At 36.4% G+C, this 23,410-nt stretch overlaps 1 protein-coding gene across 3 annotated transcripts in view; it reads right to left on the bottom strand.

Annotated features, from left to right (window-relative positions):
- The window catches only part of ATP9B (ATPase phospholipid transporting 9B (putative)), a 166,512-nt gene that overhangs the window by 66,269 nt on the left and 76,833 nt on the right, over positions 1 to 23,410 (bottom strand). For all 3 annotated transcript variants that reach the window (XM_032998843.2, XM_032998844.2, XM_032998845.2), the window contains 2 exons: positions 15,715 to 15,790; positions 8,538 to 8,614 (listed from right to left, as the gene is read on the bottom strand). In XM_032998843.2, coding sequence (XP_032854734.2) covers positions 8,538 to 8,614; positions 15,715 to 15,790 — 153 coding nt within the window. The remainder of the gene's footprint in view (positions 1 to 8,537; positions 8,615 to 15,714; positions 15,791 to 23,410) is intronic.

The following is a 23,410-nucleotide window of genomic DNA, read 5'->3' as shown; positions in this document are numbered from 1 at the left end:
TCACAAAAACTAATCCCTCCGTTCCTCCTATGTAATTCCTCTTCATATTGGAAAAAATTGAGCAAATTCAGGAAAGCATGAATAGGAACGTACAGATTATGGAAAATGATGCAAAGGAAAAATTATATAGGCTTTTCTAATAATCAGAGTTATTAAATAAAAATACTAGGTACACCTGACTTTCCACACAGTTGCAGTCTCGAGTTTTTAGAACTGTTTGAAGAATGTGTGCGTGCATCTTTACTAAGGAAATCATACATAACAACTCCACAATTCAGTTAAAGGTTTCAGACTTCCAAGAAAATACACGCATTAAGGGAAAAAAAAACCAAAAAACAAAAACATAAAAATCAGTGTGAGCTGTGGCACATTGCTCTTATTAACAAACGTCCCATACAGAGATCATAATCCTGAAGTAGGAAAACACGTAAGGGTCTGTTAGCACGGGGTCAGTGCATTGGAATTTCCCTTTTTGTGTTGTCTTCTGTAGAATGATAAAATTTAAAATGGCTTCTACATTTTACCAAAAATCATTCGTTATAGCCTAGTTTGCTACAGGTAAAATACTCTAGTTCTGGTGAATAAGCAACAAGTTGTTGCTATTCCGTAACTTGATCTATTTTAAGAGTTGCTCAGACTGTTTTGTGAGAATGATCTATTTTAGGGACTACTGCAGAAGCGGTGTACTCCACCACTGATCCTTCCTCAAATACCGGTGTGAAATGACATTGAGCTGCTGAGCCAAATTTTAACATGCCCATGTTTAAAATATACTAGAAGAGAATAAAATCCAAGCAACTTTTAATGGGAGTCTCCAAAATGGGAAATGATGTATCTCAGAACATCATCAAGTAAAATTCTTGGTGAAAATCACAAAAACTTAGAACTCTGATTTAGACATGGCTTATGGCTAGTTATTCACATTCTGGAACATATCAGTTTTTATCCTCCTATGTACTTATATAATAGGGAATTAATTTAACATTGTAGGAATTTTACAGCTATGAATAAATTCTTGGGCTTAGCAAAATCAGTGGAAGAGTTTGCCACTAACTCTAAAATACACAGTAAATCCAGAAATTTACCTACAGTGAGAATTCTCACTACCAAAGCCCTATTCCTTGCTTGCTTTGTATATTGTTACGTAACAATTTTTTAGAACTAAATTGTATATTGCTGCACATTCTTTGCCTTGCAGTAGGACTGTAAACAGAAGGTGATACCAGGTGACATAGAAATGTCCCAAATACCATAACATACTACAGATAATCTCTTCAGTTCAGTACTTGAGCAGCAGTTAGGCTGGGTGACTCAGACGTCGCATAGCAATGTGGCACACCATGCTAAATTACATGTAGCCAGAAAAGACCTATCATGTGCCTTGGCATACCAATTGCATAACATGTCTAATTGTTGCTTTCAGAACAAATTAGAAGTTAGGGCACAGGTTATTCTGGGATTTAATTTGTGAATTGACAGCAGGCCGCATCATAGAACAACTTATTCTCTAGCCCAAGGATATAACAGCAAAGTAGATAAGCAAGTGATGATCTGACATTATTTTTCAGATTTCCTACTAATACAGTAAGATCAAGTTTGCTTTAAGACTACAGACATCATGTGCATGCAAACATAACAGTAGCAAGTCTCCAAGATATAACACTACTATGAAACACTAAGTTGTTGGAGAAATTACGTCCAATACCTTTAAACTGACCACTCGCAGTTACTGGTTTTTTGTTTGTGGGTTTTTTCCACCTCCCCTTTGATCTCCTGTGCCCCAGTTTCCCATCTGCAGTATTACTGCCGTATTACTTTCAGAGAGAAGACTGTAAAGAAAAGTATTAAAAAAAAAAACAAACAAAACACTGCTATTTGAGAAGCACTGGTAATGCGGATAAAAATGCCCCACGAAGTGTCTGAGAAGAAATTGCAAAAGTTGTAGAGCATGCTGTAAATAAAATACAGGACTGTGCAAAAAACCCCTGTTACAACATACTAGTTTGAATTAGGTGAATTCTGTCTACATCTGCACTCAAAGAAGTCAATCAAGACTTTCAGCCTTACTGTTTTAATATAGTGGTATAAATAATCTTCCAGTTTTCTATATATGAAAGAAAACTGACAACCTCAGTTCCCTCACGTGGAACTATATTTTTTACATACTGGTCATCTGAGGATTGAAATCCCCACTTCCACTGTTGCTACTTCATTTAATGGGGATACTGGTAACAATACTAGGTAGATATTCTTTCTGTCTGAGAGTGAAGGACACAGAAATTTTGCTTTTGGTTTGCCAAAACACTGCTGACCATTTCCAAGCATCTATGTTCCAACATTCGAATCCCAGTTTTGGAAGAACAAGGGTGGCTCCTCTGCTGTTCAGCCCCTTCTTTCCAAATGTTTCAGGAAAGATGTCTCTTGTTCTCCTTGTCTAACACTGTTCCATCCATTTCACCAAGACACTCTTGGCTTTGGGAGCAGCTACTCTATTTTCCATGTTTCACTACTCTCCTTTCTTTGCTCGGAGATGAAGCACATGGACAGAAAAGCGCCAGTACTACATTACATGTATTTCCTCATTGCCTGATCCCAACAGTTCTCCTGTACACTGAGAGGGATCCACATACTTCAAGCAAAGCTGGTTGTTAAGCACTTCCTGGGTACAGGGAACAAATTAAGTTTGGGGACTACTTAGTACCTGTAGGTGGCAGCTTTCTCAATTTTATCCCATATAAAGAGGAATTTTTAGGAGAATTAATCACAACAGACCATACTTCAATAAAAAAGTGCTAAATAAGCCACCGCCGCCTTATAAATCCTTGAAATCTGTCATTAGGAGCCATGTAAGTTTTCAAGGTCCTGCTTTTATCCTAGGCACTAGAAGCACACAGCCATAGAAAGCTGTTCTCAAACAGACTATGAACATCAAATTATCAATTTAATATGAAAAGCATGCTAATGAAGTTACTGGGCCCTTGCACAGTAGCAGGACAAAGTCAATGCATTTCTGTGGCACTTCTGAAGCTCTTCAGGAAACAGCAAATTCTTGTTTGTGTAACCTGACAGGGGATTTCATGGGGCATTTTCTTCCCTTGGTCTACTGACGTGCAAGATTCATGAAGTGATTCTGGTTCCGTTATGAGTAAGACTGGTGGCACAGGACAGAAGAGCTACTAACGTTAACATAGGTACTCGAGAACAGAAATGCAAGTTGGACTCACAGATGTCAGCCTTTGAGGTGGAACAGAGGAGAATGGCTGACTACAAGATGTTGGACAACCACAGTTTAAGGATGTTCGAAAAAGCGTGTCAAGGCAAGGGAAGCACGTGTTTTGAGTATTGAAAATGCTACGGGTAAATGGTGAAGTGGTACCAAGTTCTGTGAACACATGAATCTGCTCCAGCCACTCTATTTCACTCCAAATAAAGAAGTGGATGGGGGGTGTCCTGTTTTAGGAAATATTTATCAAAAATTATTCCTATAAAATGGGGGAGAGAAGACAAACCTAAAGAAGCCTTTTAAATGTAGCAAAGCAAATTTGGTCACAAAATACTAGGAAAAGACGTTTTGTGGGAGGGGAAAGAGAGAGGGGAGGGTGAAGTGATTTTGCCTTAGTTTACAGGACTAGAAATATTTTTCTATTACTTCAAGGCTCACCAGAGTGAGGCCATTTTCAAATAACCAAGGGCAACACACATAAAAACAATACCAGTTATTAGATTTTCACTTGTTTTTTTAAAAAAAACCCCAAACAAACAACATTCACAAAATCAGCAAAGCACCAACCACCAGACATGCAGTATTTAGCTTTCAGGCTAGTTAAGAACGAGGGAAAAAAACCAATATTACCATTTTGATGAACACTGAATGGTTACTATGAAGTTTTACTTCTGACGTTAAAACATAACAGCAGATGTAGAATTCCATAATATAAGGCAAAAAAAAAAAAAAGTGTTTTGAATGCTGCTTGTAAGGATTAGCAATATAAAAACTATTTTTGTACTAATATGAGGAACACTAGGCAGATTACATGCTATAGCTCCTTCACAGAGGCTACTGATTTCTTAGGAGTTCGTTTTAAGATAATTTCTACTCATTTTGATGCATTATTGTGTACATTCTGAGTGTGTGTATAATGCACAGTCCAAGTAATTTTAATGTTTCAATCTTAGTACACAAAATACATTCCCTTGAATTTATTTCCATCTCCCTCCAAGTATGCCGTCTTTCTCAAACTTTACTCCCAAAATGTGTTGTCACTGACAGAAACAGGCCACATTTGCAGAAAGGCTGTGCTAACAATCTTGCTTTCTATGAAGACCAAAACTGTGAAAGCAATTCCAAATTTAGATAACAAAAAAAACTATTTGGCACTTGAAATATGTAAGAATTAGAACACTGCAAAATTCCAGATAAAATAAATAAATAACCTTCATTTGTTAATTTCCCTCTTGGTTAATTAACACCTATAAATGACCTTTAGCATTGACAAATCCAACTTCATCCAGAAAGCCAAGGTTTAAGAATATCTATCCAAATAGGATTGATTACTGATTACAGCATTGTGAGGAGCACAATTCAATCTGATTTTTTTTTTTTTTTTTTTAAAAAAAAAAGGCTGGAACTGCATTCCTGAGTAAACTGATGTGACTGCCAATGAGGTAAAATGCAGAGAGTCATTACACTATAATAATGTTGATGTTACCATTTCTACATTTATCTAAAGCACAGAACATATATCATTTTAGACTGAAATTAAACCTTGTCAGAAATAATTTTTCTTTATATTGTTTGGAATTAAAAACATATTGAATTGATCCATTAAGAAAATTCTCTTCTCTCTATCTCTGTGTTTTTCAGACCATGTCTGCATCCTTAGGCAATGAAACAATTTTTATAATTGTAATAAAATAACAAAGTGTTGACTTTAAGTTAAGAAAATTGTTGCTTGAATGACTAAATACTTCAGCAAACACAATAAATCCTTCTAAGTTTAACATACAGATAAACCACATGCTTGAACAGGTATATATATGAAAAATTGTGAAATGTATAAATTTGCTTAAACTTATTTCAGTTTTAGTCTTCTGCTCAGTGTTTACAGAGCACCTCTAAATTTTAATATTGGGTTAGTCAAAAAGCATCTACCCTTAAGCAGGAAAACTAAAAATTTGCCACTAGAAAAACCCGGTTTTTAGTACAAAGTACAGCGGTAATGTTACACTCCAGCAAAAAATACAACTGAAACATCTATCTGTATTGCAAAGAGAGGAACAATAAAAGAGTCAAGCCCATATACTTTTTACATGTTTCTAGACATAGAAGTTTCAGTTTGGCAATGGAAATTGAGAATCATAGATCTCTGTTTACTTTCTCCCAAAGCCAGAGAACATGATCATCACTGAACTATATTCCCAACATAAGCATATCAACACATTTTACAGGAAAACCTCTAGAATATTATTTTTATTTGTTTTCAAAGAGCAGAGACAGACAGTCTGCCATTCAAAACCAGTTCCAAATAGTATTTGTAACAATTCTTCTCTAAAGCAGGAGAGGGGACAGACTTACTTCCTCTCAAGTTTGCAGCAATATTACAATTGATCAATTTAATTTCACTTTAGTTTCAGTGTCAGTTTGGTGCAGATTTTTTTTTTTTTAACTGTTTGAACCTTTAATCTCTCAACTGTGATATATCTTCTATTCTCAAAGATTATTTTAGACACCCTTTGCCCTCCTTTTGGCTCCTAATGCTATATATCCTATCCAACATGTAATCATTATTGTCAAGCTTGAGAAAACATGGGAAGATTCCCCCTCCCAAATACAGAGAGGAGGAATGAAGGGGCTACTGCTTGTCTACCTGCTGCAAAGCTAACTAGTGCTGAGTAGCACCTCCAGGCAGTAAGTGCCTTATCTTACAGAAGTATGCAAGCCAACCTCACCCCATGCTGGAAGATACAGAAACGGTAAGACACTAACTCCACAGAAAGGCAGAGTTAAAACTGCAGGCTAAAAAATGTCGGCAACTATTTTTTACACTGAAGTACTGAGTTTTATCGCTTATTCGTCCGTGATAGCCTTATGTGTTTTTCTGTTTTCATTTCTCAAATTCAGCCTTACTGGTCATGTTACTTGTTGGCTACTGCTTTAAACAAGAATGTTCAGTCCGTAGAGGGAAAAACGCCACACCAGTATTACTGTCGAGCAATTGGCACACGCAAAACTCATTTACACATTTACAGAATAATCTGAAAGACAGTTGACGCAGAGCTGATGCAGAAAATAGGCTCTCCAGAAAGCCTTCGCTTGCTAAGTATAAGACTAATTTTTAAATTTTTCAAAAATTCTATAGAGCAACTACCAAGGCAGAGACATTTAAAGCAGGTAATTTTACATCTACTCTACTAAGGCTCGTTTTTTACATTTAATGCATTCCTATCAGCTACCTATGGCACAAAGAACTAAGCATCTCCAAGGAACAAATGAATATACATATTTAGAATCCTAAACATTTTAATAGGTCACCTCCCTGAAAGTCCTTTGGACAACTGAGTACAGTTTTCTTATACAAGCATCACCTGTTTTATCAGTGGCAGATAAAATACTGTTTAAAAGCATGATTCCTAATTAGAATAGAATAGACTATTTCAGTTGGAAGAGACCTACAACGATTACATTGTCCAACTGCCTGACCACTTCAGGGCTGACCTGAAGTCAAAGCAGGTTATTAAGGGTGTTGTCCAAATGCCTCAAACACTCACTGGCTCGGGGCATCGACTGCCTCTCCAGGAAGCCTCTGCCAGGGCTTGAGCACCCTCTCGGTAAGGAAATCTTTCCTCATATCCAGTCTAAACCTCTCCCGAATTGTTCCTAAGCTAATTATTTTACATAGTACAATATACGCCAGACAGTATTATTAGAATTTGGCTCTGTTCATTTGTGTATGTGCATATGTGTGAATGCGTATGCGCAATATTTTGCTTCCTAACACTTCATGAAAATCCTGAGTTTCTTTAGGTTTCCACTAGAGGTGAAAGAACACAACATTTAATTGTTAGCAGCTGTAACATTAAAGTATTATGCAAGCACAGGTGGTACATGTATTGTCATAATAGTAAAAACCATGATGCAACTTGTCAACCTGCTGCTGGATCTCTTTTTTGTAGGTTTATCTTCTACTTAATTTTTTGCTGAAAGTTTGGAGCAACTATTTTAATATTAATAGTAATTTTGAAAACATTAGAGAAATTGTAAACACAAATCTCTTTACTCTTTATCATAGTTTTCTGTGTGAAATGCTAATGCAAAAAAAAATTCTAACATCTATTAAAAATTGAATAAACCTCCGCAATCTGTTGAAGTGTGTTACATTTATGCATACTCACCTATCAATATTAAATAATTTAATTTTAAACATCTGTGAGAATTATTTATTAGTCAGAAGTTGTTCAGAATTCTTAGAGAAAGATTCTGTTACTAAAAGGCTCATCTTTGTATCAGATGGAACATAAAATAATTATGCACCACAAACATTCTGGTTCTACTTTATTCTGTTATTTTAAAATGTATGTTACAAAGATTAAAATAATAAAAGGCCATCTTAATCCACGTAATGGTACATATCACCTGTCTCTGTCAATGAGACATTTAAAAGCATCTCTATTAGAAACACAAATCAATACACTCAGGGGACTGAAATAACTGCTTCAAGCAATTTGTATTATTTCATTCTTGATGTTCCTACTCAGAGCAACTTATTATGAATGGCGTGAAAATGGCAACCTGTCACAATTGATTTTTTCTAAACCTCTTGCAAGAATTTTTTCCTTTCTTAATATAATTAAGTATCTTCTTACTAAACACAGGTCTAGGTTGTAACACACAGGCTACAACTGAAGTTTCATTTCTTTATAATTGAGGGTCCTCCCCAACTCACTTTAGAAACATTACCAATGAAATGAAGAGCTATTTGCTTTGTTTTGAACTGAAAGAACCTTGTACTGAGGGAAGCACTCAGAATTCTGGTATCTTTTCAACAGACAAATCTCCTGACAGTGTTTTCATTGCTTATAAAAATCCCTGGAAGAATGTTCTGGGTACTGACTGGAACCTCAGTTATTTTGCTCTACTTCCTCTGGGAACCGAAATAAATTTTAGTCCTCTGTTATGAACATCCCTTGTTTATGCGTAGCTTTGGCCAAATACTTTACAGTAAAATAATCTGAGAGAAGTGAAGTGGGAATTAATATTTAGCTGACAGATCGAAGTATAAAAGTCTGAAGATGGGCATTTATACTCTGAAGACAATTGTTTCTATTAGTATCTGTAATACTCCTAGCTAATGGAAAAATAATTTTACTTCTGAAATGAGACTGAGAAAGAATTCACTTCTCATACCAAAGTTCAAGCTAGAGTCCAGCACAGACAAAATGCATCAGAGTAAGAGCTTGTAGATTTTTGGTTTCAGGTACGTGTATTTTTAAGTTTTATGAAAGCAATAGGAGGAAATCACACAGTAAGGTTAACTTACCTTATTTTTTGGATTGGACGTGTTCATTACACTTCGAGTTTCCTTGCCTGTGTAAATGACAACACCAATTACAGTTCCTGAAAAACAAACAGAAAGTAAAACAAGGGTGTCAAGCAGTTAAGAGAAATTTTGTCTGAATTAAAGCTTGCAGTAATTTACAGTTCCTCAAACAAATCAATTGTATGAAAAAGTCCAAACATTTATGCAATGTACATAGTATTGTGAATGATGTTTTTCAGAATTGACTATGAAGGATCATTATAACTTCTTTAATTAGAATCCATAAAAACGACAACACACTTTCCCTCTTTTTAATGGAAACAATACTTTCAATGTAACTGGTTAAAAACTTGTATGTGAACCTAAAATTGTCTCCAACTGTTAACACACAGCATAAATAACTGCCCTTCACTAGGAATACAAAAATTAGTACAATAGTGCTGAACTCATCATACACAAATCACCTGCTAGCTCTGTCATCTATTATGATATAAAATCTAATTCACCCAATTACTTACTTTGATAGAATCCCATACAAAAATATACCCCTGTTCATTAACTTATAAAAATTATTCTTCTGTTCCAATTATCTTTCAGTCAATTTTTACTGGATGGTATAGGAATACGTGGCTTCAGCATTTTTTATTAATATGCCACTGTCATACTTCCTAGCACAAAACAAAACCCTTATTTTCTATTACTTTTACAGGTAACCTGAAAGGGCTTTATAGCAATACAACCAATAATGTGATATTTATTGTTGTCTTTATGTTTTAAAGAAATAATTACCGTAACTTGTCAGAAATATCCTGCTCAGAAACCTTTAAAGACTACAGAAGCATTACATATTTATCTGACATTAAGTAACTTCATTTATCTTTGACCATCAGGACCATGTGCAATATCTGCTATCGCTGCTCTTGCAGTGTAACAGGTCATAAAAAATGGAAGGAACACACAAAGAAATAAAGATGACAGTTAAAGATGGCATTAAAGAAAGGTAGTTTCTTTTACTCGACAATGAGAATGCAAGTGAATACTCTGAATCCACATACAAAACACCCGTGATTATACATTACATCTTCTGGACAATTAAAAATTAGTTACTCTATTATTTTTTTTGTCTCTTTTATGTCAAGGGAAATCTCAAGAAACATTTTCCCCAAAGCTGGTTTGCCTCTGCTAACTGTTCCACATGCAAATCTGTACATTAGTATATAGGTAACATGCCCCCACCACATTCCAAAATTCCTCCTGACTTTTGTAAAAGAGGAGTCACTGATCCATCATTTCTGAACTCTTCCTAACGGTCTCCAACCAATGCCCATATCCCTTCGGGGCGTTTACATTTGCAGTGATCCTCCGAGCTGACCTCTCTCCGATGGGCAGAACACACTGGACGATATTCCATGGGGAATCCCCTCCTGCACACCCCAGCAATCTCTGCCTTCGTAGCTCCTCACTTCAGTAACAGCTGGGGAGGACTTCTCTGCTCCTGCTGGTACCTTTCGCTAAGGTCCACCTGGCTCGGCTGCTGCAGCTCAGGAAAACAAGCTGTCCTACTGGATTCATATTTTGTTCCTTAAAAAGTTAGGTTCGAAGGCGAAAGGCCAATAAAGTCAATTCTGACTACTGAATTTTGATCAATGCAAACTGGCTCTCGTATAAACCGGGCAACCAGAGATTGTTAAGGGCAGAGGGGTTGATAAGAGAGAAAGAAGTTACAGGAGATACCACTAGACTAAACACGTGGGCCTGGAAAAGAGATAAAAGAGGACTTATGCAGAATTAACACACGCAAATAGTCAGGTATACTCTGAATCCTGCGTGTGATTATATTAATTTTTGGTATTTCCCAAGCACTATGTGAACCATATAAAAACAACAGAATGCTCAAATTAATTAAAATAGCGTGTAGGACTTGGCAAAAAGCACTGCTTTTTACAACTGTGCAGTTATACAAATTGTTCTGATTTTATCTAAAGTGACTTTGACTTTGCAAGATTGACACCTGCCAAAATGATCACAAAATTCCATTAATACAATCTCTTCTTAATAAATATCTCAGCAGGTCTCAGAAAACTACATTATCTTGTTTAGTGTTTGAGCCACACTGATCTTTACAGTAAATGAAGAGGAAAAAGTTGGTCTGTACTGTAGTATGTCCATACCATAGTGAACCTCTTGAGGCTTTTTAAAATTTAACTGCTGAATGTTCTCTCTCTCTTTCCAAAAGGAAAGCTACCAAAGCTTTCAATAAACACAAACACCACAGTCAGTGATGTCACAAATGCAAATGATCTGAAAGTAATTTAAAGATAACCTAAGAGGCTTTCAAAATACTTAGTGGCTTACATTATATTTGGTTACATTTAAAGTTGTCTTTTCACTGAGCAGTTTTTGAAGTTCTCACTAGCCAAAACTTCCTTTCCTTCAGGCACTATTACTTCCACAGCAATAATACAGATATTAACAATGACACACAGACTATCTTGCTGCTACATTTTTTGAAACTTGCTGGGATGTTGCATGTAAGTAAAAAAGTCAGAATATTTTTTCCTATCTCACTTATTAAAAGAATAACAAAAGGATCAACCCTGCCAGTGTGATCCTGGCAAATTAGTCTTTGTACTTTCTGTGATTAGGATAAAGATCATACACGCACTCATCAGATCTCTGTCAGGGCTTTACAGCAAGGGGCAGAAAGCACTTTAGCTTTGGTAGCAGTGGGAATCTCCATTTAGCTACCTAAATTATCAATTCTGAGGCTAGACCATTAGAACGTCTGGGTATATATTAGGTGTGACAAAACAGTTGTTTTTTTGTTTTTTTTTGTTTTTTTTTCCATTTAGCTTACTGTTATTCTAAGGGGTAAGGAGACTTACTGAAACTAAAGGAAAGTAAGCACCTTCTGAATTTGAAGAATCTCACTCTCCTGAACTTTACTTGTAGATTTAAAGAGGCTGTGGAATAGTTTTTCCTTGAGTTGTTTTACACCACATCATTTTGTTGAACCAATTTTATGGTTCCCATCATTCAAAAAGAAAATAAAAATAGTTTTAAATTATAGAAAATGTTTTTCTTGTCACTTGCACTGCTCTAGCAGGCTTTTCTCTTTCTCTGGAGAATCCATTATTGTAGTATCCTGATATTTTCATGAGTTTAGTAATCTGCATTCAACATGTAGTTGATAAAATTCCTTGATACCTTTATGCACTTACATTTACTGTTACTGATCTGCAGGATGATTGATTTGTGGTCTCTCTCCTCTAGAACTGCCAGGAAATCAGCAAGCAGAGCTCAGGTTTTCTGAGGTTTTCCCCACATAATTCCCCAAACACTTTTGCTAGCCTGATCTTGACCTTCTGTATCACCTTGACAAATAGCAATGACACCTGTCTTGGAGATAGTGAGCTCTCCTAACTGATGCAGTGTGTTTTAGGTAATATGTCAACAGGAATATCAGAAAATTCAGCATATATTTAATCACTGAGAGGAGGAAAATGGTAAGGAGAACACCCTCACCCAACAGTTGTCCTAGATGTCCTATGAAAAACCTTTTCTAAAATTAAGTATGGTTTTGTACCTGCAACTCAGCTACATATTCCTTTCCCAGATGTCATTGATGCAGCTCCTTGTCTCGACGCCTGAGAACGACGGCATCAGGCAGTAACAAGAAGCTAATTGTGCAGGTTGACCCAGAATGCTTTGGCTGGGCAAGGGCATGACACAGTCCCAAGAACAATGGGTCACATATTTGCTTGGCTTAGTAATAGGTGATGTCTAGGCTGCTTAAGGAGCACTGGAGGAAGCAGCCTTCCAAGCTAGGATGCCTTAAAGACTGCCATAGTGGAGAGTCTTAAGATGAAGGTACAGGCAACGTTGCAGGGCAGAACTCTACCCCCTACCATCTGGGCACAAGGCTACAAACCCACGTTCTTGAATCAGTGGCAAAGTAATAGAAGATTAGTCTTACACATAGATGTTATATGCTTTTGGGTGGAAAAATACCTTCCTGTAACAGAACTGTGAGCCTAGACAGTAAGGAGAGTGAAATAAGATACAAGTGTGGTTGAGGTGAGGTAGCCATCTGCAGAGTGAAAAACAGTACAGACACTCACAGGCTACAGGCTGTTTATTCTTCTGGTTTCATGGAAGCTGGGTGGCACTTGTCTGCAGAGGTTGTGTGCAAGCATAATCTTCCACTAAATTTTTCAGATATAATCAAGGACTGTGACATGCCATGGTAGGGGAGGATGCCTGCAAACTTTTGTAGGCAGAGTCCACCTCTGACATCCTGTCATGGCAGGTTTTAAGCAAAACAGTTTATCTGTGTTTATAATGCAGTCAGAGAGTCTCAAGTGTTTTTATTAACAAGATTTTCAGTTATCATAAATCTTGGAAATTCAATTATGAAGTGTAACTTTAAAAAAAAAAACCTATAAAAATTCAAATTTAATTAACTTAGCATCAAGTATCCTAACTTAGCTATTGTCCTGGGTTTGACTGGGACAGAGTTAATTTTCTTTCTGGTAGCTGGTACAATGCTCTGTTTGGGATTTAGGATGAGAATAATGCTGATAACACACAGATGTTTTTAGTTGTTGCTAAGCAGTGTTTATACTAAGTCAAGGATTTTTCAGCTTCTCATGACCTGCCAGCAGAGGCTGGAAGGGCACAATGAGGTGGGAGGGAATATAGCCAGGACACCTGACCCAAACTGGCCAAAGGAGTAATCCATACCATGACATCATGCCCAGTATATAAACTGGGGGGAGTTGGCCAGAAGGGGCTGATCACTGCTTGGGGACAGGCTGAGCATCGGTCAGTGCATGGTGAGCAACTGCACTGTGCATCACTTGTCTGCCTTGGGTTTTATTTCACTCTCTTTTTGTTATCTTCCTGACATTATTATATTTTATTTTATTTTTATTTCAATTATTAAGTTACTCTTATCTCAACCCACAGGGTTTTTTTGTTTTTGAGAGGAGTGAGCAAGTGGCAGTGTGGTGCTTAGTTGCTGGCTGGGGTTAAACCACAATAAATATGTACATTCAACTTGGAAGTGAGATGAAAGCAACTGAACAATACATTGGTTATCAAGCAAATCCAGATCATCTTAATTTTAACAATCCGCTAATTGTTTTCCCTTATGATCTTCTTCATGACTATATGCACAGTGTACCTATAAAGCCTTATATATTCCTTATTAGATAAGCAACAGATCAAAGGCAATAATTTTCTTCTCTTCGTTAAAGGCCTAATCCTGTCAAATGCTAACACTACCTCCACAGAGATGCTGAGCAATTTTTAGCATCTGGATTTATGATGCCATACAAACAAGCAAATATCCACACAGAAATCTTATATGCTTGATAACTGCAGTACTTACATGAGAAGAGCACATTATCACAGAATTAAATTGTAATTAATACATGAGATGACATAAATGAAATGAATGATATGCCAAAATTTAGATTAAAAAGATAAAATGTCACAAAATCGGTTAGTGAAAGAAATTATTTCTCTCTGATACCTTAATTCAACAAACTTCTGTCTGCACAGGAGGGGCCGCAGTCTTAAAGAGCCATTTAGTATTTTTACTCTGTATCATTCAGTGAGTGCCCTGAGTCTATCTTAGAGTCTTATTCCACTACTCAAAACCACACTCCAACAAGAGAATTATCTTCTCCCATGTTCTTCTATTGCCATCATTAATAATGAACTTAAATCCTTCATAAACAATTAAACCTTCACAAGACTCCTCGGAAGTAAAAAACCCAAGCACATGCTAAGGCATAAATTTTAAGGAGCACTGTGTCTGTTAATTTGGGTCCCAATTTTAGATGGCAGATCAAGAGGCCTCAGACATCAGCTACACTTCTAAACAAAATCTAATCATCTACCCTCAAAATGAAAACACAAACAGTTTTCAATTAAAATTCAAAATTACTGATTTGGAATTACTGACTTTGCAAATGTACGCTCTGAGTGTAGTTTTGCCCCTTATATAAATTCAGGGAAAGCAAACTCAAAACAAATTTACACAGTGTTGAAATTTATAATTCATGAGCAGCATCATTTTACACAGTTACAGATCCCGGCTACTGAAGTTAAAAACCTAACTGAGGACAACTTAAGGCATCATCCATTTGACAGAACAGTTTCCCAGTGCTATCAAACCACACAACACTGCGCATCAGAGAACATGACTATCTTTTAGACTCTGGAAAGGAGTGCTCAGACACAGACTCTTTGCCACCTCCTCAAACTTGATCTCTTCCCCACAACCCTCCAGCAGGCCCCTCGCTGATGGAAGAAGCCTTCACAGTAGGGCCTAGCTGGACAAGGTACGTGGAGACCCTGTTTTACTTTCTTCCCCTCCCTCCATATGCCGCCTCCTCCTCCTCGCTCTTGTTTCCCATTGTTCCAATTCCCTATCTTAAATCCTAGCTCCTTTTCAGAAATCGTGCTTTCCCAACTCCTTATTCTGTCCTTTTGTGCAGAAGAATAACCACAGCCCTTTTTTTTTTTTTTCCACAGTCCTTTTGACTTTTCTTAGAGCAAAGATGAAAGAAAGTAACTTTCTGCTCTTAGAAAAGTCATAATGGCTTAAAGACTGAATACAGCATCTAGATCATGTTAACTCCTTGTAATATCTGAGACACATATGAAACATTACTAATACTTAGATCTCATTATTTCTAAATAACTGTATAACTGATCTATACTTTCTGATTAAGATTTTCCCTGATAAAAGACTTTAAGCAAACTTTACCCACAGCACAGAGTATACATAAAACTCCTAGGAAATGCAAAACCACCCTTGCTTTTCAGCAGGACACTAGCCACAGTGAGCTGAACAGAGCACTTTACAACCTGAAGTTTTAATTAAAACAAAAAGGTCAGTGACCTCAGTGGGGTACATGGGACAGCACTACTGAAACAGCAGAAGTTAAGTAAAACCCAAACTATTAAGGAGGATTAAAAAGGTATGAAAATATTGAGACTAGCATGATGAAACCGATGGGAAGGCAGACAGAGGAACAAGACATTAATAGCCTAGGAGACAAAAAAAACTTTCAAAAGCCATTAATATTTCACATTGAAAAAAATAAATATATGATTTCAGATAAATTTTTAAATACATTATCAGCTTTGCTATTGCAACACTTACCTGAAGCAACAACGGTGCTTGCCCATAATGTATTTTCTATGCTTAGGCTCTCGTGAACTGTTGGATCACTGTCTTCCTGTTAAAAATATGAACAGCCATAAGTAAATTAACATCAAAAATAGTCAGGTAAGAACAATGCCAAACCATGTGAATAAGAATAACTTGCACAGGATGTCAGCATCCTTGTATCAAACACTGTATAATAGTGTATTCACTGCACATATGTTATATGTCTATATACACACACACGAAAAACCTCCCAAGAAGTGAAATACTGATTGAAGCTCATATTACTTAAATCCAATTGAATTCAAAAAATTGAAGTCAACAGTGTTTTAAGAGGAACGTTTTCCTCAGATGCACCAAACTGCAGAACAATTTGCTATACCAAGCAGTTAGATCAAGTTACGAACACTAACCACCAAAAATTAATATTCTATTCTCTATGATGATTTAAATCATCTATAATTCATATAGTAAGTTATGGCCATCATCATTTTTCAACCCAAGTGACATCATATCAACTTCAGGGAAGAGTATTTAGACTTTTCAAAAGAAATGCACACTTCTGTTGTCTTACCACATATTTACAAAATATATATCCAATGAAAAAATATTTCCAATAGGAAATTGCCTCCATGATTATTTTAAACCTTTTTCCTCCCCTCTCTCCTCCCAAGCAATAATGGTCCACAGATTGTAAACAGACTTAATCTCTCATAATCAATTTGGAGCATGTACAGATTTGTTACTCATTAGCAGCTGTGAAATGTGCTGTTTACAACTAAAGGAAACTTTAGGAGGTAGGATAATCAAGTATATTTGATGGAATTACAGATTGTGCTATATATTTTGTAGGGAAAGGGGGACCACCGATTTACCAAAATACACAATAAATTCTACATAATGTCAATAATCAAAACTTATGTCCATTTTTCATCTCTATTTGGAAACAACCACCAATCACAGGATGAGCTGCTTACAAATTTCTGTTCCTAAAACAAATTTTTGTGTGTACTTCAAAAGATCCATATGTTGCAAGGAAACTATAGCTCTTATTCTCTTAAGTGAAGAAAAATCATTGTTTAAAAGGCATGGAGAACCATTCTGCCAGAAATAGAGGGGAAGAGAGAGAGGACAGAGAATTAGCTGTAAGAAGAAAACCACAAGTTTTGAATGAAGACTCATAATGAAGTAAAAATTCTGTCAAGAATCATCAGTGTTCTATAAGATTAGTCTTTCACTAAGAAAAAGGAGAAATATTTTTTGATTCTTACCTAAGGCATTAATACTGCAAAAATTATTTGCCATGCTGCTAACAATTAAAATACATTATGTTTAAGACAACAGCAATTACAAGCCCACTCTCATGGAATAATATGACATCATGTAGGAATTTTCAGTAGTTGGGAAGTACTACAAAGAACGGAAGTAGCGAATTCCAAGATATTGCTACATAACAGAAGTAGAACTTCATATTGATAGGTCAAAGAATATCTAGCTGTAGAGAACTGAAAATATATCTCTGAAGGTAAAACAGGATCAGCAGTTATAGCAATATTCAAAATTATAGGTAGTATTAGGAACACACGAAGTCTTGATCACTGAAGCATTAAACGCAAGAAGAGTATTCTGATCTAGTTCAAGAAAGCATCATTTGTAGCAATTACCAATCATCTTTGTAATAGTGTTGGTAACTTATTTCTGAGACGAGTGACTTTGATAGGGTTCATCCACAGCCTAAATTTTTGGATAATTTTTCCTAACTTCATAATGCTAGATTCTTGGTTTGATTCATGACCGTTTCTGGGTTATTTGGACCCCATTATTATTTTAGCCTTCTGAAAGCCTAATTAAGCAGTGTATGGACATACAAGTCTAAGTAGAAACTATCCAAGAATACTAGTTTCTCCAGAGGAAGATGCTACTAATCTAGTCAAAATACTAACTGCAGCTGTTTGGGACATAGCAGTCGGTGGAAAGATTGCTATCTACACCTATAATGTTGAAACACGATCATGTCCAGTGCTAAGTTTCCATGTGGAATTTATCTAGAGGCTCCAGAATCTGTTTCTACAAGGCTAGGGCATAAACTGGCCATATGTGAGCTGAAAACAGAGATTGAATTTTTTCATTCCTATCATGGGCTTTTCAAGAATTGTTGAATCTAACAGGACAAAATTCCTGAAATCCTTTCATACTTTCATACAGACACTGCTGATTAGGCATTTGTGACAAGAGTAGAAGGCTGCCACTTTCAACCCAAATGGTGGGCCTGGCACCAAGCAGGAGTCTTAAGTTCACAAAACTTGCCATGAGATGCAGAGATTGTTCTCAGTCAAGAGCACACATCCTAACCTTTATTACTTTTTGTCATCCACAAACTATTCTGCATAGTCCAAACTGTGCCAACTTGCTTGATTTTTACACTATCTACTGTCATACCCTGAAAAAAAAGGAAATTCTTCTCAAGTATTCTGAACAAGAAATTTGTGGAGTTTCTCACTGCATCACAAGGTCAACTGAAAACAATGTATAGGTGCACAAGAAAAATGCTTTTATTTGTAAGAACTCACTACTATACTTCAAAAAGCAAATCATGACAGGGTTTATCAGAGGTCCCTAGCAGGCATATAATAGGATGATTAACAGGGAGCTGATCACAAAGATTCCGTACTTTTACAAACACCAACATACACCGACACAACACAGATGTGAATACCATACTTGTGATTAATTCAGTCTCAATAAATAAAAAAGTTTTTGTATTTTGCCCTCACAAGATCTATAGAGAATATGTTTGTCCACAGTGGGACTCCAAATAGCTCCCCCCCAAACACTGGAAGAGATAATTTCCCATCTACCGCTTACTAAAACTACAATCATACTGAAGTAGTCTTTTTTGCATTATGTTGAATTTCAGCATGAAGAAAGAATTTGAATTTTAACTGGCCATTAGCATAGAATTCATATACAGAATTAGAGATGCAGAAAAGTTGTAGAGTTCAAAGAAATGTTCGGTGCTGCATCCTTGCATACCTTTGTAATTGCAACTCTACATAAGACTGAAGTAAGACTCCAGAACAAAATAGCTATAGAAAAGCATCTGTGATTTAATAGTGGGGTAATACAGTAGGTTAATATATTCTACAAAAAAGCAGACAGATAAAATTCTATGCAGTGAAATGTAAAGCAATGCACAAAAAGGAAAAAAACATCCCACCTTCGACGTGATGAGCTCTGAGCTGATCAAAACTACTTAGAAAACTAATTTTGGGATTATTACAAATCTACCAAAACACTAAATTAATAGTCAAGAACAAGCTAAATGCTTAGAATTAGTACAAGAGAAAAACAGAACAACAAATCATGCTTCTACAGAGAAATCTATGGTTTGCCCAAATCTTAAGTATGCAGTTTTTAATCCCTCCTCCATTCCCCTTATTCCAAGGAGATAACAGAAAACACTGGAAAATGTTCAAAAGGGGCAACAAGGGCGGTCAATGTAGCTTCCATACTACATACAACTAAATAAACCTGAACTCTACCAAGGAACATGACAGACATGAAATGGGCACCTAGAAAAGGAAGATAGATACTTCTGTCTTACCAAAGAAGAAGGAAGTCATAAATAAAGTCAGAAAAATTCAAACAACAGGCAATTGCTTTTCATAAAAATATGTAATTGACCTGTACAACTTCTTCCTATTTGCATGCTAAAGTTACACAAGTTCAAGGGAAGACTGGGTAGGTTTAAAGAAGGAAAATTCATTGCAGGTTACTTACAGAAACCAGCTCTGACTCGGGAGGTTCCCACATCACAAGCTGTTAAGAGACAGAAGAATCTTCTGAAGAGGCATTACCATCTCCTTATTCTAGTCGTATTCTCTTTCCTAGCAGTCTGCTTTTGGCTACTGTCAGGAATAGGATACTAAGCTAGGAAAATATTTTTTTCTCTGCCTCAGCTTATTCTTCAGTTAGCAGATTTTAAGACAGTGAATTATTAAACTCTTCCATACACCAAGAAGAAATCGAAAGCCCTGCAGTGATTATGAAGAGCTGACAACACAGCCAGGAAAAAGTCTCTTGTCCAATGTCTACCTGCTACAAGACTTAGGGAAATGCCTCCTTTTAGGTCACGCAACATAGGAAAACATTTAATGAGCTACCTCTTTCCACTCATGCCATGCCCATCAAAAGAATGGTTTGGATGATCAGTTAGCTTCTGCTTATTTCATTATGATCCTTTATTGCATTATTTCACTATGATCCTTTCATGTCTTTATGCCCTCATCTAACATTTCCACCTTTCGCCAGTTCATTCAGTTTACCAAACATCACGCCTTCTATACCCAAACAGATGATGACTTAACCTTATTTTTCATTTGCCATGAACTACTTAAATGAAAAATAAGAAGTATATTTACGGGTTACGAGTTCAGCTGTTTAACGTTATTTTTATTTCTACTTTTGGATAGATGAAGCAGGGGAGGGACAAGGACTCTGATTCCTGAACAAGACTGGGGCTGTGGTAAGGAGAAATAGATCTGCAAATTTTCTGACGCTACTACAACTAACAGTACAATATATGTTTTGGGGTAAATGAAATCCATCACTCATTCTAGTAGCAGAAATTCAACATACAAGGGCTTCTTTGTCCGGCTGATGAAGTTTCCACTTAAGGTCTGCTGGGTTGAATTTCATTTGGCAGCTGTACGTTTATTGGTCTTTAAATTCTGAATTAAGTTCATTACCAGAATAGTTGCAGTTAAGTATTGCATTCAAGATTCATATTCAGGCTTGGGGTTTGAAATAATGTGCAGTATTGATCAGAGAGGTTTAAACTGTCTAAAGTTCCCATTCTAGGAAATTAGTCTGTAGCTCTTGCATGTGCAGAGAAAAGGGAACAGATGAGCAGTGAAATAAAAATTTAATATCCTACTCTCATTCCTGAATTCATCATACAGATGACCAAGGATCATGACAAATTTCAAGTAGCCATTTACAAGGTTCAAATCTACAGCTTATTAGAATTTTTTTCAGATAAAAACAGAAGCCTTTGAGACGAAATACCTAATCCCTGAATGAACCAGTGTACCACTTCCATTTGACCTTTTCTGACCCTATTCCTACCTGACAGGATGAAGCACAACCACCCCCACCAACTTTTGCAGGAAAGAGGAAGAATATGCATCAGTTTAGTTGCATCACTGAAAGAGATTCCTTCCCCACCCCAATCACACTGTTAATTATTCTTGCTATGTCCCATTTACTGGCATATGTATTTTGGACAGTGTCACATTAGGTTCTGCACACATTTGCTCCCTAGTCTGGCTGTTAGTGCCAGCACAAGGAAGGTGAGCAAAAAGGAGATGCAAAACATAATACCCATTCCCTTTAGTGGCAACATAAAATTAAGCCAAATTGAAGTTAACACAACCATTGTTTCAAAACAGGTCATTCTTTAACAGCAAATATAAAGAAAACAAGTGACTCAACATTTTCTCTAATACAAGACTCAACCAAGAAAACATCTGTATAATCAGCCCCAGGCCAGAAATTCTATTAATAAATAAATATATAATTTTCAGTGCTCACATCTTGATATGTATTTTTCCGAAGCATCAGCAGCTACATGCAACAGGTTTTGCAACAAGGTAGTTTTTAAAAATCTGACAAGGTGTTATATTGCAAAAAATGATACCAGCTCTGTACTATAGAAAAAAAAAGCTTATTACAGCAGATGAACTAAACTCCAAGGAATCAGTTCTCTGAGATTTCTAGTGGAATTAAAAAAAAGTTTTATAGATATTCCCAAAGTAAAGAGACTGAGATGATAGCACAGAGCTGCAACAGAGGAGAAAATAAAGGAAAAGATTCTTAAGGGAATGGTCGAAGAAGGACCCAAATTTAAACAAAAACCAGCCAAGGGGTCAAAAGCAGAAGAGAGAATTTCCATAATTCTGCACAGAACCTGTAAGCAAAATGTAAATACTAGTCATGTCAGTATACACTGACGAAATGTTCTAGAATACTCTTTGGGCTCCACCTGGTAAGAGCTGGGTTAAGACGTATAGCTGCCTTTTATTCTCTTTCTACAGATATGTGGTTTTCCCACTCGTCTTCAGACCTGATGAAATAGCTTCCTTGCTTATCAAGCCTGCAGAGGAGCATCAGACAGATGAGAAACTCAAGTAGTTATGTCTGTGTCAATCCCTCTTCTGTGCATCACTATTTCAACATAAGCTTAGCCAAGACATTGATGATGCCCTGAGAAAAAATAAAAAAAAAATCTCACAAATTTTCACAGAATGCTAATTTAGCTCATCTATTGTTTCTTGGTAGGATGTACAGAAGAGGGGAGAGGAGGAGAGGAATTAACTTACACCATTATGTAAGGGCCAGACAAGATCCTTCCCGCATGACCATGCAAGGACACGCACTTGCTTTCATGCACTGACTGAATCTAACGTGCCAAAATCCATGGAAGACAACAAAAAATGACTCCATATGAAGCTGGCAGACATCAGTAGAGTACAGCAGAGCTGTAACTCCTCCTGATGTGGTTATGCAGCTGTACTGCAAAAAGGTATCTTCTGTCAGCTATCAGCTTTGCTATGGATATATTTCTCACATATAAGTGCTTAAGAGAAGTTGTTCCCTTATAAAAACTCCAGAGCTGTACACCTAAGTTTCTGTTTTGTTTTATGGCCATGTACTTTTTGAAATTATCTAAGTTTGTCTTCTACATTGTTAGTACTCTGTCTTCATAATGGGGGGAAAAAAAAAAAAAAAAGAAAAGAAAAGAAAAAAAAAAAATCAATGTGCTATTACCCTGTCAACCTACCCTTGCAAGAATTCTTTGAACATCAATGCTTAAGTAGGAAAAATGTATGCATTACCATCATTAAGCACAGTAATTTTTTTTACTTTAACATAAAATAGAAATTAGATGCAAAAACTGATTTAGTGTAAGAAGCACAGGCTTACAAGAAGAAGGAGAAATATAAATCAGTAAATAAGTGTCCTAAAACATTTTGCTATGCAGAAGTTATGTGTTAACAAAAAAAAAAAAAAAATCTGAAAATATCTACAGAATGATCCACTGTGAACCAAATCTGAGGGCACTGCCCTCACATGCATGAACACATGAGTTCAGTTTAAACTGCCCTTCCTACTGAAGCAGTCAAAATAATACATATGTAAACCTGAAAGCATAAAATGCATTGGGGTTATTTACACATATCAGGGATGCTTGAATCACACAGCTCTTATTACATGTACAAACAGAAGCCACAACAGGGAGCAACTGTTTAATGATGATTTCCCAATATCTCAGTTACATGTACCAGAGTTGTTAAATAAGCTCTGAGGAGTTCAATTTATATTTAGAAAAGTATACACTTAGCCACTGGGACAGGAATAACATGAATTTTACAGCTGTTAATAGAGGTTTCATTTGGGCAGTTGGTCAATACAGGGTTTAAGTAAACACTGTTGCTTACAGCTTTGGAAGGTACAGTCAAATGACATTTACTTTGTAGGCAGCATGAACTACATAACTGGTATAAATTGGTCTTTGAGAGCCAACAACTGTAATATCTCATTCATCAGTGTACTTAAAATTGTGAGCTGGAATTCCAATTACTGAACAAAATCTATTACCAATTTGAGTCACTTGGGTAAAAAAGCCCTT

Source organism: Tyto alba, unplaced genomic scaffold, assembly GCF_018691265.1.
Source record: "Tyto alba isolate M040663 unplaced genomic scaffold, T.alba_DEE_v4.0 Super-Scaffold_48, whole genome shotgun sequence".
Classification (NCBI taxonomy): domain Eukaryota; kingdom Metazoa; phylum Chordata; class Aves; order Strigiformes; family Tytonidae; genus Tyto; species Tyto alba.
This window is presented reverse-complemented; position numbering and strand designations above follow the sequence as displayed.